The sequence below is a fragment of the Sprattus sprattus genome (assembly GCF_963457725.1).
Source record: "Sprattus sprattus genome assembly, chromosome: 2".
NCBI classification, from domain to species: Eukaryota; Metazoa; Chordata; class Actinopteri; order Clupeiformes; family Clupeidae; genus Sprattus; species Sprattus sprattus.
The window spans coordinates 59,531,403-59,548,174 of record NC_137921.1 but is presented as its reverse complement, the minus strand read 5'-3'; the positions used below and the strand labels follow the sequence as shown (position 1 = coordinate 59,548,174).

Sequence of the window (16,772 nt, the reverse complement as noted above, 5' to 3'; positions counted from 1 at the left end):
AATTCTCGCACAACCAATTCTCAAGTAAATTAGTCTAGGCTAACATCCTAAAACCATGCGTTTTGGTTTGAAAAGTGCTGGGATGCACCTCATTTTATAGCTTAGCCGTGCATTGCATTAAAACTTTAATGTAATCAATGGATAAGGCACTCTGCAGTGAGAAACCTCATTCCCCAAAACTATAAGAGGCCTGATAGCAAGATAACAAATCCAGGGATTTTAGCATAATTATTAGCACCCCCACCCTCTGTGTTTTTCAGTTCCAATAGACAACCCGCCTGAACCTGTGGAATCAGCTGTTTCACCCAGCCATTGCCGTCCTCAACATTGGGGCCAAGCTCAGTACTGGACTTATTTCTATTGTTTTGGTCTCTTGTAAAAATGTGGATCCAAAATTATGTGAAAATAAGGCCCAAGCTAAAAAAAAACCCTGAAGTTTTGTTCTGTTTGGTGATGTTGCCGCCATCTTCATGTGTGCCATTCAGTAGTGGTTACTACCTGTCTATACTGGGGTGCCGGTCATGTGGGAGTGGCTCCTGATTAGATAAGCAAATGTACAGTATGTATAAGTTTCATTTCTTTGGTTGCAGCAGTGGTCTCCCATGTTTCTGTGCCGTGGCGCTGGCTCTCTCTGAGCTGGGGTATCAGCCAGTGGGTGTGCGGCTGGATAGTGGTGACCTCTGCGGGCTATCAGTGGAAGTGCGAGCTGTCTTCCTTGAGTGCAGCAATCAGTGAGTAATTGTCATTTATAAAATGTATGATTCTGATCTTCAAAATTAATTTGCTGCAACTTGTTCTGCTCCATAACCCTGTACAAAAGGATTTGCAGTTGTATTCTGTTCCTTCTGCTTGTAGTGTGTCCAACTTACTGCATCTGTTCCATATCCCATTTACTGCATCAGAACCCCAGTCCATATATTTAACTTTCACTCCCTCCATTTTACTGCATTGCTTTCAGTATTTTACTTACTGTAAACTGAGTGTGCAGATCTGACCTTGTTGAAACTGGCCAGTGGAATCACTTACAAAATCACATTAATGCAAAGCTAATCCAACTGGAATCGGACTGTACTGTGCTAATCCTGCAGTTTAGACCAAATTGAAGAGTAAAATTGTACTTTGTACTGTGTTTACTACGGTTGTACTTTTGTGCTGAAAACCACTAAATTTTCACTGCAGTACTAAGCAAATCTCATTTATAATTTTCGTCTCAGCACATCTAATTTATAACTGTAGGCTCACTACACTTCATTTATAACTGAAGTACTGTAGCACAAAACTTTAATTTTACTGCTGGTGACAATTGCTCAGTGTCATTGTTATGTTTATACAATTCCGACAGTTATAAGTCCAATTCTTAAAATAGTGATGCTTTCTTTCAAATCTCGTACACCAAGGACAGCCAGGAGGACCATGCATCAACAGAAGTCTTGGATAATCTAAAAGATAATTGGTGTTAAAACAGGTCCAAATAACTCCACGTCTCAAAAAGACTGTGTATACAAGTAATTCTAGAAATGCTAGTGAATCTTTCCACACTTAAAGGTGCATTAAGGATTAATAGCTATTCGCTAAAGGTATGCTAGCAGCTAAAACTAACGAAATCTCTTGAAATGTGCTGACTTTGACATTATGACAAACTAATTACTCAACGACTGTCCTTACACAGTCAAACATCAATCATGTGCAACACAAGACTAAGCAAGATGGCAAATAAGCTACTTACTAGATCGACAGAAGGTAATCAAAGTCAGGTCGGCGGACATCGGCAGGCAAAACTACAGAAGGCAGTTATATGCCTATCGACCCTGCTATGCCATTGGCACGGACGCAATTCTCCATATTAAAAGTCATTGTAGCGCCCCAATTTTTTTTAAGCTGTTATTTTAAGGTTAAACTGCTTATCCTAACCCTAATCCTGAAGCATAATTGTTGCATATTGTGCCTTTAAGCTGCCATGACATTATCTGCAATATCTCTACACAATAAGAACGCAGGCCAGTATCTGCTACCAGTAGGAATATGGTACCCCATAATAAAAGATAACAATCTCAAGACACACAATTTTTAAGTAGCAGTTCCTGCAAAGCTTATTGGCTTTGTCATTCTGACCTATACAGATTTTGAAATTGAAGCTCTTCATTTAGCTCAGTTAAAGTAAAAAAAAATGTGTCTGTGTGCATCGCAAATAACAAGCTTCATTGTCAGTGGAAAAAATCCCACCATCATATTGTGCATGATGTCTGGGGGTAAACACTTGGTCATTAAAATCTATTGCATCAAATGAACTAGAGCCATGAACACTATACAATATGTCATGCTGAACACACTGGAGATTCTATTCATTGGCCGCTGTCAATCTTAGAATAAGGCTATCTTACTAGTATTTGTGATTTAAGAGTTGCCATAGAGTAACGATAAACTCAACCATTAGCGGTATGCCGGCATGCATGGTAAAACCACTACAGATGATCCAGAACGCGGCGGCGCGTCTGGTGTTCAACCAACCAAAGAGGGCACATGTCACCCCGCTACTCACTGAGCTCCACTGGCTGCCGGTAGCTGCTCGCATCACATTCGAAACATCGATCATTGGTTTTAACATGATGTCAAAACTACAGTAGATTGTGTCACATGTGAATAAGGAACCAGCAGAGTATAGTGCATTAGCTTAAGGGGATAATTATATTTTCTACTGAAATTTCCAAAAGTGTAGTAAAATGCACACAACTTGATCTCTTGGAGCCTAAAGTGTGAAGTATTTCAACTTTGTCTTCATGTAAATTAAGCCTTAAAGAATCTGGATGCTCTCTGAAAAACAAATATTCCTTGAAGAGCATTTCTATAGTCCATCAGAACATCTTACTCTTTGACCTTATTATTTTCAAATAGTATTTGATCCCAGCATTTCTTTCAAACTTCAGAGATGGCTCCTATTGTGTGCCCCAAAGAGCCTCTCCATGTTTGTAGTACCCTTTAAGACATACCTCTTTAATCTAGCCTATCATTCTCTGTAATATGTATCTGTTCTCAGTAATCTGTAGTGGGTTTGCTGTACATGTGTATGTGCGTGCTTTGTCTGCACTTACATGACGTGGTTTTTTCATCCCATTCATTTAGCTGATCCTGGTACAAGCTATGATGGTGTTCTGTGGACTACTGTGGTCATTTTTTATTTTCAGATACTAATGTATATGATACTAATGCTTATGATACTAATGTATATGATGCAAAACTTTGCTTCATATGCATGAACAAGTCCAACATGTTGGATTAACTTTATAAGAGAACATGCCGCGGCCTGTTTCTCTCTTCCACAATGTTGACAGTCTGCCTCTGAAGGAAGGTCAGTGTGTTTTCTAGGTGCAGTGGGTATGCAATGTTGAAAGCAAAACATACTGAAGTCTTTTATGAAGGCTTCATCAAGGCATGTGCACTGAAATACGCCTGCTCTTTCAACTTTCACCACACTGAACCCTCCTCCAGTGCTCGCTGTTTGCCAGTCATTGTCTATTAGTTGTATGGTTGGATAGTATGAGGCAAAGTCCCCCTACATAAAATAACATACAAAAAGAGATAACAACTTGTAACCAGTCTGAAAATGAATTACTGCATTGACATTTTTATTGCAGATTTGTCAATGATATGTAAGCGGCTTTATGTACTAGCACTTGCAGGAGACACGTTTTTTGTTAATGATTTGTAGCATCTAAGACCATTTGTTTGGTTTATGTAAAGTGAGGAGATTATTATTCATTACACCTATTGTATGTCTTAGTTTCAGAGTTGAAGAGTTCCAGTCCCTGATCATCGTTGGCTCCAATGGTGTGTCTGAGCAAAGTCTTGGTGATCTCCAAAAGGTCAGAATTTATATTTTTCGGGTCAGTTGTAGTAGGGACCAAGGTTTGTCATCTGAATTTTAAATTAGCAGAAATTAGCAGATTGCAATTTTCCCAAAACGTCCTGTTAACTTTATGAAAGGTCCTGTACACTTCAGGCAATTTTTAAAAACTCAAGGGATACAGTGAACTGAATTGATATCAAGTTTTTTTTTGTAAATCTATGGAAGCCTCCACAGTACATAATGAACCGTCCACGGTGCATCGTCTGCACTATTTCTTCTAAGCAGAGTGAGATTGATGTGATGGGCGTTGGAACTCATCTGGTGACCTGCACCCATCAGCCATCCCTAGGATGTGTGTATAAGGTGTGTATCCCTAGGATGTGTGTATAAGGTGTGTATCTTGCTGTCAAATCTGTGTGCTATTTCTCAGGCCATGAGTGGGGGAAGGTGGCAAAAGATGCAGATGAGTAGTTTAGTGGTATTTTTTTCCTAAATGCTTGTGATGAAAATAGGCTATGGCCGGGTAAACTGCTTTACAGTATAAGCTTGGAAAAAGAAAAGATGTGGCTGGATAGAGTGGATCTCCGTATCCTTCAAATTCTTCACTTTTGATTCCCTTTCAGCTGGTGGAGGCCAGTGGTCTCCCCAAGATGAAGTTTACTGAGGAACCTGAAAAGACCACTCTTCCTGGCAGCAAAAATGTATACAGACTGTTGGACACTGAGGGTGAGTGTGTGTGTGTGTCTGTCTGTCTGTCTGTCTGTCTGTGTCTGTCTGTCTGTCTGTCTGTCTGTCTGTCTGTCTGTCTGTCTGTCTGTCTGTCTGTTTTCATCCAGTAGGATTATTTTGCATGGTTATTAGCTAGCTCTTAGTTTGCTGTCCACAACAGATACATGCTACCATAACTCTAATCCATTTGCTTGCTGAGATGGGAGAGGTTTTCTCATGTCCAATACCTGATATGAATACCATGCCATCATGGTGCCCTCTCCAATCAAACTTGATCTGGTCTCCTACTGTTTGTAATGGTCTGGACTGAGAGAGGGTATGGAAGCAGATGCAAACCATAAGGGTTTATTTCCCAAGCACAGGTTAAGCAACGCAAAAAGAGAGCAACAAATATTCATAAACTCAATGTCACAGGTATGGAAAATTACAACTAGAAAGACATGCCAGTTACCCTTGCACAATGGCCTACTAAAGGCCATTGTGCAAGGGTAACTGGCATGTCTTTCTTTTTGGTCAGTAAAATGTCTACTGGCTGCTATGAAACATTTCAAAAGATGGCCTAGAGACAGACTGCAGGCCTGGCAGCTCCACGGGGTACTCATGCCTTTACTGCCCACCATCTGTCAGAGCTCACGTGTCCGCCGTCCTCTGGAGGCCTTTCTGCTGAGCTCAGAGGACCTGGAGGCCAGCCATGGGGACAGGCAGCTGGTCTGGTGTGCTGAGGACCAGGGCTCCTCACTTCCAAGTAGTGCCACAGAGCTGGGCTGTTGGCTCCTCCATAAATTCTTTATGGGTCATACATTTATGGGTGACATATACCCAGCCTTCGACGAATCCCTAAATAGCTTAGGGCTGGTGTAAAAATAATCCATATACCATATTTATAAACCCAGTTCCAAGAATAGGTAGATTTACCGGTTTCATGACACTATCATAGGACAGGCCATCACCACAATACTTTCTTGCTTTCCAGTGTACACAAAAAAACATATATAATGAATATATATATATATATATATATAACTATTACTCAAGTCTGCTGAAACAAAGTGCTTCAATCCCCACCTGGCTTTGTTTTTTATCCCTTCCATATACTATGTCATATAAAGTGGCCACCATCCTGTCATGGACAGCCAGCTCCCTGCTCTTTGCATGCTGTCTTCAACTGATCAATCAGGGGCCTAACACCAAACAGTTCCACATAGCCGCGTGTCCCTTTTTCCAGTCATTCACAATGTCCTGCTGGGGTTTGCTTTGGTAGTCATGCCATGATACAGTCCTCCATCTATCTCTCTTCCTTATACCATGAAACAGTCCTCCATCCATCTCTCTTCTTTATACCCACTGGAAACATGATACAGTCCTCCATCCATCTCTCTTCTTTATACCCACTGGAAACATGATACAGTCCTCCATCTATCTCTCTTCTTTATACCCACTGGAAACATGATACAGTCCTCCATCCATCTCTCTTCTTTATACCCACTGGAAACGGAACACAAAAGATGGGATCTCATCCCAATGTACTGGTAAAGCTCTTCAACGATCCAATCTTCCATCCATTGTTTGTCCTCAGTTTATGTGTAAGCACAGAGGGGTTGATGGTGGGGTCTTGATGGGCTCCATATAGTTTAACCAGGTTTCTCCTACTTGTTGGAGACTTGAGGCCTGTTGGAGTCTGCCCACATGGGTTAGGGATGAGGCCTGCCTAATCTAGGGCTCATCTGACAGATCCAAATAGATTTTTATCGGTTCTCATATTTGCTGCTTGGGCTACCTTATTTTACAGTAAAGCCCTAATTAAAATAGAATCTCTGTAATTCTACTAAAATTAATTTCTTCAATGTAAAGACCTGTAGTATACATCATAATTTTAGTATAGATCATATTTCATTTTATTAATTTAAGTCAACTGTAGTCCAGCAGCTCACTTTTCAGTTCTCGCCATAATTCTTCCAAAGGCACTTCGTAAAGAGGGAAGAAACTCAAAAGTGTCTTTACTTTATTACAGATGAAATGCCAATGTATTGTGATTCAAATTGTACAGAAAATTAGTCTTTTATAAAACAACAACGTTTTCCATGAGTCAGTTAGTGTTGGTAACTTGTTATGAAGCTAGATAACTAACACACACACAGTTCCCGAGTACTGCACCCTGGTCACAGCGTCCCTCTTATGTCTGTATATAGTGTCTAAAGTTCTATAGTTGTAAAAGGTAAGAGTAAAAAAATGTGAAAGACTTGTGTGCAGTGTTGTGTGTTGGCTCACTTGTTGACGTGCTGAATGATAGCTGATGCTATTTGTATTCTTTCTCTCTGTTCTGTATACTCTGCCTTTTCTACCCTTGCTGTCTCTTGAACTGTTTCCTTGTCTAGGCCATCCTTGTCTAGATCTGTTATGCCTATCAGAGGAGCCTCCCCCTGTTGTTGGTGTGCCATTGCAATGCCATCTGTTGAGGCATGGGAACGACCCACATCGTGTTACACCTACACAAGTGGTGAAGTTACGGCACACTGTTTTCTCCAATGGCCAGGTACTAAGTGAAAGCAGTAATATCTGATATTTTCACATATATAGGCATTATAGCCACAAGATGGCAGACATTATGCCATTGTTTATGTTGCTGTAATTTTGTCTATAGTCATGTCTCTATCTATAGCCGTGCTCATAGGTTTACATATCCTGGCAAAATTTGCAAGATTTGTGCCTTTAAAGTGCCTTTTAATAAAACATGAATGATCAGGATTTAAATTGTTCATGGGACTCAAATGAAACTATAAGGCATAACAACTGATTACAATCCAACAAGCCTCGGGTGTTGAAAACGTACCCTTTAATAACCATTTAAGCCTGTGTGTGATTATTATTAGGTGAAACATACCCTTTATTAGCCATTTAAACCTGTGTGTGATTATTATTAGGTGAAACATTCAAGGCGGGGACGTGCACAGGAATTTTGAAGGGCCATTGCTTTGTCCTGGAAAAAAGGGCAACACATTAATTTTTTTCACCGCCGCCACCACACCCCCATCCCCTGGAAGCATATTTTGCCAATATGACTTGTAACTCTGAAATTGTCAGGGTCGATCAATAACCGCTGGCGCCACGCCCCCTGGACGCATATTCCGCGATCTTTTTATACATACATGAAGTTCTGCAGCCGTAATACTATTTAAAATATATATACAGTATTTCCTTCGGAGGGGCAACTACAGTCGAGGAGGGCAAACAGGCAGTTGCCCGAGCAACCTTAGCCCCCTCCTGTGCACGTCCCTGATTCAAGGGGATGTAAACATTTGATCAGGGCCATTTGGGTGATTGTTCTGTTTTAAAAAGGGCACACACAATTATGTGATGATAAATTGCATTACCTGACAACTATCCCTAAAGATAGAAAAGGTTTCTGCATGATCAGTTATATTTTCTAGTTTAATAACTGTTGTTTGCTGAACAAGTTACCATTGTAGGGTGAAAAGGGAATGCTATGGGCTGATCTCAATTATACACATCACAAATTAAGGAAAAAATGGTCATTGTTTTGCCGTTTTAGTTGGAGTCAGTTTTCAGTGGTTTGCATTCAAAACATATTGTTGATTTCTATTGTCTTTGTCTCACTATGTTTCTGCAGCTCACCCTACCTCTTAGTTCTGTGGCCGAGAGCAGAGCCAGAGCTCAGACCTCCATCCATGCTCTACACCCAAGATACAAATGCCTCCAGCAGCCAGACACATATATAGTGAGTCTGACGCACTAACACACACATTTAGAAGACATATACCTAGGCTCTATTCTTTTTTTAAATGCATTCTTTTTGAAACAATTTGTTTTTTAACATGTTGTCTTCTGTGTTGCTTTAAGGTTGCTATGTCTGAGAAGCTCTTCGCCCTCTTCTGTGATGTTAAAGCCAAAAACACCAGTGCCAATAACTTCCTGCTCTAATGAGATGTTTGTAAATGTGAATCAACAGCCATCAATGGCCAAATTGAATGTTTCTAATCAACTTTAAAATTGGAGAGTTGATGTGCCCCATTGTGGACATAAATACAAATGCATGGTGATGCAACGTAAACCTCATAGGTCTATTGGACTGTTAGTTAGCATTGGGCTGACTGTACTTTAGACAGATACTAACTGCACTTTAGGTAGTAAGTACAACATTCACTGTACTTTAGACAGTTAGTAAGTGTACTTATGGGCTATTATTAGGCCTATATCATTTTAATAAGCTACAATCAACATGGTGTCTGCCAATACATGTAATTTTTGTTCTTCAATAAATATAGACTAGATCTGGTATCCTGATAGACATACAGTGTTCAGCCATCACAGCTCAGCAATAACTTTAAGTAATAACAAATATTTTAAGCAATAAAATGGTTTCCATAATGCTAGAACACAAAGGGAACTAAAGTTGTAATTTTGATGAATTTTTATAAAGTAAGCAATTGTGCTTATGTGAGTTTGAATTTCAAATAAAGTCAACCGTTCAATCAATCAATAAATAAATCAGAGTCTCCGTCATTCACAAAAAACTACACCATGTGGTGCTATAAAGTTTGTGAAGCCCTTAGAAATGTCTGAAGATCTGCATAAATATGACCAAAAATGTGATCAGCTCTGCATCCAAGTCCTCAAAATTGATAAAGACAAGCCAATGGAGTATTGATTCATATTGAACAAAACCGTTTTCATTCCTTTATTGACCAAATTAACCTGAACATTAAATAAATGAATGTGAAAAAGTATGCAAGCCCTCCAATAACTGTGTGAACCCCTTGATCAATGACTACAATCCAACATCTCCATGAGCTGTTGATCAGTCCCGCACAAGAGTCTTGGCCCACTCCTCTCAACAGAAGTACTTTGCCATTCCTCGTTACCTCGACTAACTGCAGTGTTATTTAATAGCTTTGGGTGTTTTTTAAGATTCTTTTTTTTTAAAGATGTATTTCACTTGGGCTCAGTAATATCCCATCAAATACACATAGGTATATACAGCATATTACTGTGAAAAGGACAACTTAAAAACATTGTAATGGGATTAAAAACACCCCACAAAGCTTAAACATTACTCTTCATTGTCTTTGTAATCAACCAGCCTTATGGTGTACAATAGGAGTGACAGTCAATATTCAATGTGAGATAAACCATATGTACCTAACCAAGTTTTTTTTGTAGTCGTCACTACTAAGTGCTCTGTGAGACTGCCTCGGTGGCATAATGTCACTAAAGCAGCCTCAAAACAGAGGCTAATGATTTCGCGTGTCGACTATAGAGGGCGCTGTACAAAAATCACCACTAAAATGCAGTGTATGTCTGTACTCTTAGTTGTTTCTTTCCTTGGTTTGTAGGCTCTAGTCTACAATATCAAACTAACATGGAGGAACAGACTAATAGCTCTGTTTCCTCTCGAAGCGAGAGAAAAGCACTCGAAAAAGCAAAGATTGTGCAAAGAGAGAATCACAGAAGAACATTTAAAATGGTAAGAGAAATTACACATTATAGACAGTAAAGAGAGAAGTTTTCGCATGTGCATTTGTGTGTGTCAACTCAGAGGCAGGGATTTCCTTCGGATATCCCATGTTGGGGATGGTTTTGTTAGCTGTAGCCTTAAAGGTTTTGTTTAAAGGTACTAATTTATGTTAAGACGTAACCAGTCCTGAAAAGAACAGCATCTTGTTCTTCTGAAACCTTAAGCGAATTGTCCAGTCAATACATTTACAACATAGCGATACATCGCTCAAAGACAGCCGCCCTACAAAGTAAGCATCAAATAAAATATGTAACGTTGTTAGATATACCTAATTTCTTTTTCGTACGTTATCAAAATCTAACTACGTGTACATAAGGTCGCTTACGATTTGAAATCCCCCAGTTCCGACTTCAGCGTTCAATTAAAATGAAAACACAGTAATGGCTCATCAATGCATTGTGCGATGACTTTAGGCGCAGACGTTTCCGACTTCGACTGACTTTACAGTAAAGGAGAACAGCCGGTGTTACGAGATACCAGTTCCTGGGTTTCGGTGTTTCTCTGGGCGGAGCTTCAGTGAATATTCATCATCTAGGGGCGTGATGTGCACTTTCCTATTGCATGTGCCGCGAGTTTTGACATTTTTAGGAGGCTACTTTGTAAATGGTAAAAATGAAAAGTAGCGGCTCATAACCAGAAATTTGGTGTGGCTACCAAGTTTTATATTTTGCAAATGATGACAAATCATCAGCATCATAATGCTGATACATTTATCTTGATACAGTTATTTGGAAGACATATGAACCTTAGAACTAGTCATATACAGGGTCGAAATCTACAGACTTGCTGAGCTTTCTTTTTTTACACTTAACAGACTTCTTTGTAACATAGATATTTTAAGGCATTTTGCAAAACAACTGAAAACTAGGAATACCAAGACGGTGGCTGTGTTAGGATAGCAAGGGTGTCCTGCATGTTGTTTGTTCTTTCTCTTTCTGTCCTTTAGAACATTCATGAGAAATAGCATGATGCCTGAATGTGAAAACAGTTTTGTTGTGGTGGCTAAATCATTTTACGTCTACCTCTCATTTAGATATCAGAAATTCTAAAGAAAGACGACGGTGAACGCACTGAAAAGGATCTAGCATCTTTACAGCAGCACCAAGATATTGTGCAAGAATTATGCAAACGCCAAATCCGGAGGACCTTGGTGAAGAGGAAGCAAGATGAGGTTTGGTTCTTTTTGGTCAATCTTAAAGTTTTGATAGGTCTTTGTTCTGATTTATTATGTTCAGTAGATAATTATGCAATTTCTACCTTTTGTGTATAATTTCTCCCATTCAGTTGTTTGATGATGCAGAGGAGCTGAGAAACAAAGTGAAGGAGCTAGCAGAGGCCATTCGCCAGTCCCAAAGCCTGGTCATTTACACTGGAGCAGGCATTAGCACGGTACTAACCCAATGACACTGACTTATACATCATTGAACCAAGCAGGCATCAGCACGGTACTAACATAATGACACTGACTTATACATCATTAAATCAAGCAGGAAATCAGCCAAGGACTGACCATATACGAACAGTCTTGTATATGACTGTGGTGGTCAGTATAGTAAAACGTGTCATGTTTACAGTGCCTTTGAAATAGTTTACACTTGGTTTTAACCTAACTTTTATATGGTCTCCAGGCTGCATCAATCCCAGACTACCGAGGGCCTAATGGTGTATGGACGAGGTTGAAGAGGGGTCTCCCAGTGAGGTACATTTAAGAACATTGGATTCAAATCTTACCATGTTAACTAAAAAATGCCATTTTGAGACAAAATATGCGCTCCTGAGGTTTTTTCTTTTCTTGAGGTAGGTTTTAAAACACGTTTAACAATAAACTGTCATTTCCAAACAAATCACCTACACATGCACAGTGGGTACAAAGACCCCAGAAATGTATGAAATGAAGTTGACAGCCTACATGCAGTGAAAATGAATGTTTTTTTTACAGGGTGGAAGATTTGAGCCAAGCCGAGCCTACCTTCACACACATGTCCATCAAGATGTTGCATCAAGAAAAACTGGTCTGTGGGTCAAATAAACTCCTTTAAGCTTTTTTGAGACCCTTCCACTAAGTAATATCTGTATGCACTGCTGTATTTGTTGGTGACGGGTACTTGACGGGTTCTGCTTTCCTGTCAGGTTCAGCATGTGGTCTCTCAGAACTGTGATGGCCTTCACCTCAGAAGTGGCCTCACCAAGCAGAACCTCTCTGAGCTCCACGGAAATATGTTCATAGAGGTAAGAAGCCTTTTTCACTGATTATTTTCTGCTAACAACTAACAATAAAGCATTTCATTGAAGATTACTAGCCTGTAATAGCCTCAAAATGTCTCGCGTCATCTGGTTGCCCAGGTTTACGCTCATTGTCTTGTTCAACTTTGCCAAGCACATTGTGCCATTTCACCTTCTGCAGTAATTCAAATCTTGGAGAAAAATGTCAAGTCACTTTTGTGGATGTTTCACAAATATAAAAATAAGCATTTTCTAAAATGTTTTTAGTAACACAATATGTAAAAAAAATAGGGCTGTCAATCAATACAAATAAAATTAAAAAATGAATCGCACAATTTACTATGATAATTGTGATGGATCTTTTTTTCCGGGAACTTCTAATAATGGATATATATGTGTAAAATCACATTATAAGGGTAGAATCAATACGAAGTATATTTATGTACATATTATGAGGTATTTGTATGTGGTATAAAGGTATGTATGTAAAGTATAAATCTTTCTAATGGGAAATTCACACCATCCTATATTACATGTAATAATCCTTCATACGTAATAACTGTTGCCTATCACAAACGTAGGAACTCATATACCACATATGCAACAATTATTAAATTATAAAAGTCATTAAGTTTGTGGAAAGATACTTTTTTTTATTGCATCAAATGTTATAAATCACTAATATGGTTAATTCACTAAATTCTCCCTTTTTTCCTGTGGTAGGTGTGTATGACCTGCATTCCAGTGAGGGAGTATATACGTCTGTTTGATGTGACAGAGCGCACAGCTCTACACAGGCACACAACTGGGCGCCAGTGTGGTCATTGTGGGGGAGATCTACGGGATACTATTGTGCACTTTGGGGAACGGGGCACCCTGGACCAACCGCTGAACTGGAAGGGCGCTATAGAGGCAGCTGAGCGTTCTGACACTATCCTCTGTTTGGGCTCCAGTCTTAAGGTATGGGAAAAAGAACTAAAAAAACATTCTGAAGCTGACAGTTGATCATCTCTCTAAATTGATCTTTAATCTGTGTTCACCAGGTACTGAAGAAATATCCACGTCTCTGGTGTATGACCAGACCTGCCCTGAAGAGACCAAGGGTCTACATTGTCAACTTACAGGTACTGCTATAGACAGAGCATGATGCTGCATGGTTGAATTTCCTATTGTGACGTGTTCTTTAGAATGTCAAAGACACCTTTGAAGTAGTTACAGTTTTTTGACCGTTTTGCGATTGCATATCAATTCCCCAAGTTTGTTCTGAAGTTTAAATGAACGCATTGTTGAATTGTGACAGAGTGGATTAAAAACATCAGAATGTCTTATTTGAGAAACAGGTGCCATACAGGTGGTCAGCTGGCAGCTTTATTAAATAGTATCTAGAAAGCACCCGTCTTAACAGTGAAGTTCCAATGGAAAAGCCATATCTGAGACTGGCTAATGTTCAAGTTCAAGTGTTTTTATTTGTCACATACAATACATTGAAGTGAAATGTTAAAGGGTCAATGCTCCACACTGTGCAAAAATAAATACAAATATAAAATAAAATTAATTTATTAAGATAAAATAAAAAATGTAAATCAAATCAAATTTAAAAATAAGGTGTTGAATTAAAAATTTGAATTCAAGTGTCTCACTGCCTGTGGATAAAAACTTCTCTTAAGTCTCTCAGTCCTTGAGTTAAGGCTTCGTAGGCGTCTACCCGACGGCAGCAGGGTGAAGAGGCTGGCATTGGGGTGTGTGTCATGCCTCCTAATGTGCCTGACACCAAAGGATATATGATCATCTGGGGATGCTTGGGTGCTGGTTACAGGAGTCTTAAATAAGGAAGACTTTAACTCTATTTGACCAAAGCCCCATGGCCCTGTGAGTGGGACTTGACTGGAGCCCAACTCATCCCACAAGACAGCGGCCCAAAGCTTACACAGCATCACAGCCTGACTGCTTCTTCCCCTTGCAGAATTTGGAGCAGTGCTTTGGGTCATTGTCCTGTAAGCCTTTCACACAGTATAACAAGACTATGTTAAATGGAATGATGGCATCCTTTGTTTAAGATTCTCTTTACTCTGATCCTATTTGACCAGTATCAAAACCAGTGCCCATTGCTTTTTATTTAGGACAGCATGGGAAGCACGGCTTCTTCTAAATTTTGTCCAGTTTCTTCCTCTCACCTTTGGAACGTAGCTCCAGTTTCACTCTGTGAAGGTAGTAGTGCTCACCTTTGGAACATAGCTCCAGTTTCACTCTGTGAAGGTAGTAGTGCTCACCTCTGGAACATAGCTCCAGTTTCACTCTGTGAAGGGAGTAGTGCTCACGTCTGGAACATAGCTCCAGTTTCACTCTGTGAAGGTAGTAGTACTCACCTTAGGAACATAGCTCCAGTTTCACTCTGTGAAGGGAGTAGTGCTCATCTTTGGAACATAGCTCCAGTGTCATTTTTCAGCAGGACATTTCCTTATTTTCTGAAAACAACAATAGACTGACACGTTTCTGAAGACGGCTTTTCAATTTTGCCCTTTTATTGGAAAGTCTGTGATAAGACATCTTTCAAACTCTACCTATAAGGCTGGCATTCTGGACCCGTAAGGCATCTCCGTTAGCCTGGATACCAGCCCAAACCCTGCCCACAAACATTTTGGTCAGGGAGATTTGGTCTGGCTCTGAGTTAGTTGGGAGAGAGTTTCTTTGGACAGTTAAAGCCGGACCAATCAAATTGTCAGGGCGGGCTTTATACGATGATGGACAGATTATCAAGTGGTAAATTTGAAATCCTCCAAAAGATGGCGGCGTATCCGGCTTGTAAGTGGGACATATTTTATGTAAATTATTCTATCTACACGACTTTTTTATGTCTACATTGACTCGGTTAGTTGTATATGTGCAACACGAATGTTGCCGAGGATTGTATGTCTTAACTGAAGCGCTCTAGACCATTATTGTTAGGTCATTGCTAACGCTACACCAAAAATCCATTGTTCAATCCTTGTTGCTAATTAGTTACGTGAGCAGGCATATCTCAACAGATATTGACAGTATATTCATTTTAAAAGAGGAACAGAGAAACGCGATCAAGGCATTTGTCTATCGAAAAGATGTTTTTGCCGTCGTTCCTACGGGATCAGGTTAAAGTTTTAATGTATTAGATGGTCATACTACGTTGCTCTGATTGGTTCTAGGTATCCAATTGAGCGAAGAGGCATTTTTTCCCCTGGTTCGTTGAAACACGCCCCATAATCACAGCCCAATAGGTCAGTATCAGACTCATATTCTGACTAGAATTATGAGTATGACATCGTCAGGCTACATCTCCGTAAAACTAGAGGCTAAACTAGAGTCCAAATCTTACGCAAAGATTTTGAAAAAGGAGGATGGAGGAGCGCGCCGTGGTTTTTATAGGCTCCGGTGGGGGCGGGGCCAGAGCACGGTGCACTTCTCCCTGCCTAGCGGCGTGAATGAATAAGTTCTTCGAACCAGTCCATGACACTAGGTCAAGTCCCATTGTTAGCAGCTTCCTGCGATAATGAACCGACTTCAGTCGGACACAGCAAATCTAGATTTGTGGAGTTACATGAAATGGATCTTCGATTTAAACCACGCCAGAAATCTGGACACATGTAATGGCAGTGACTGCTGGCAGCTCTAGACAGAGGTTTCAAGCATCCCACACATTGACTTTTCTTTTTTCCTTTGAAGTGGACACCCAAAGATGATCTGGCCACTCTGAAAATCAATGGGAAGTGCGATGATGTGATGTCACTACTGATGGAGGAGCTCAATATTAAAGTCCCAAACTACAATAGGTAAATTATGCACCTTTTGCTGGTTTAGCTGCTGAATTTTATATAGTTTTTCATAGAAGTAGACTACACTCCTACCAATAGCTGTAATGATAAAATGTCCCCTTATTTCTGACAGGGCTGAAGACCCGATCCTCAGTATGGCAACAAGTCTCCAGCCAGTGGAAGAGAGCAGTCACACACGTCGAGTGATCATGCCCCCTGATGCTGCTGGTGCTGGAGCTGGTGCTCAGGGGCTCAGTGACCAGGCCGAAGGGACCGTGACACAGGGAGGCTGGTTTGGACGAGGTTACAACAAAGGACGAAAGAAGAAAACAGATGGTGTAATAAACTAAAACAAACTCCAGAAGAGAAACCTTTTTATGGCTGTTGTGAGATGTTCTGGGCTGATGGTGGATATGAGGCTGATGATGTAGATGTGTTATGGTATTTGTCAAGTCAAGTGCTCTTTTGACCTCAGGTATTGTAGAACTCTTGCTGTGCAAGTTAGCAATTCAGTTGTCTTTGTCATTCATGTTTACACAATTTCTTTGTCCTTATTAAACTGTATTTCTGTTTTTTAAGTTTAATTTTCAAGAGATTTACTTGGAGAAATTATTATTATTGCAAGGTTGAGTGAGTTTGTATTCATTGTGCTCCCTTT

The 16,772-nt window shown here is 40.0% G+C and overlaps 2 protein-coding genes across 2 annotated transcripts in view; both read left to right on the top strand.

Annotated features, from left to right (window-relative positions):
* Nucleotides 1-9,045, top strand: part of naprt (nicotinate phosphoribosyltransferase) — a 28,864-nt gene extending 19,819 nt beyond the window's left edge. The window contains exons 7-13 of the mRNA XM_080832291.1: nucleotides 591-731; nucleotides 3,779-3,860; nucleotides 4,130-4,207; nucleotides 4,468-4,570; nucleotides 6,949-7,106; nucleotides 8,202-8,309; nucleotides 8,432-9,045. Coding sequence (XP_080688417.1) covers nucleotides 591-731; nucleotides 3,779-3,860; nucleotides 4,130-4,207; nucleotides 4,468-4,570; nucleotides 6,949-7,106; nucleotides 8,202-8,309; nucleotides 8,432-8,512 — 751 coding nt within the window. The 3' untranslated portion in view covers nucleotides 8,513-9,045. The remainder of the gene's footprint in view (nucleotides 1-590; nucleotides 732-3,778; nucleotides 3,861-4,129; nucleotides 4,208-4,467; nucleotides 4,571-6,948; nucleotides 7,107-8,201; nucleotides 8,310-8,431) is intronic.
* A 905-nt stretch (nucleotides 9,046-9,950) lies between these two features.
* sirt7 (sirtuin 7) lies at nucleotides 9,951-16,464 on the top strand (the record flags this gene model as incomplete). Its single annotated transcript, XM_080860326.1, has 10 exons — nucleotides 9,951-10,055; nucleotides 11,140-11,277; nucleotides 11,391-11,495; nucleotides 11,735-11,805; nucleotides 12,046-12,118; nucleotides 12,237-12,335; nucleotides 13,053-13,289; nucleotides 13,373-13,453; nucleotides 16,026-16,132; nucleotides 16,248-16,464. 10 exons carry the CDS (start codon nucleotides 9,951-9,953, stop codon nucleotides 16,462-16,464), a joined length of 1,233 nt encoding a protein of 410 aa, XP_080716452.1.
* Nucleotides 16,465-16,772: the final 308 nt, after the last annotated feature.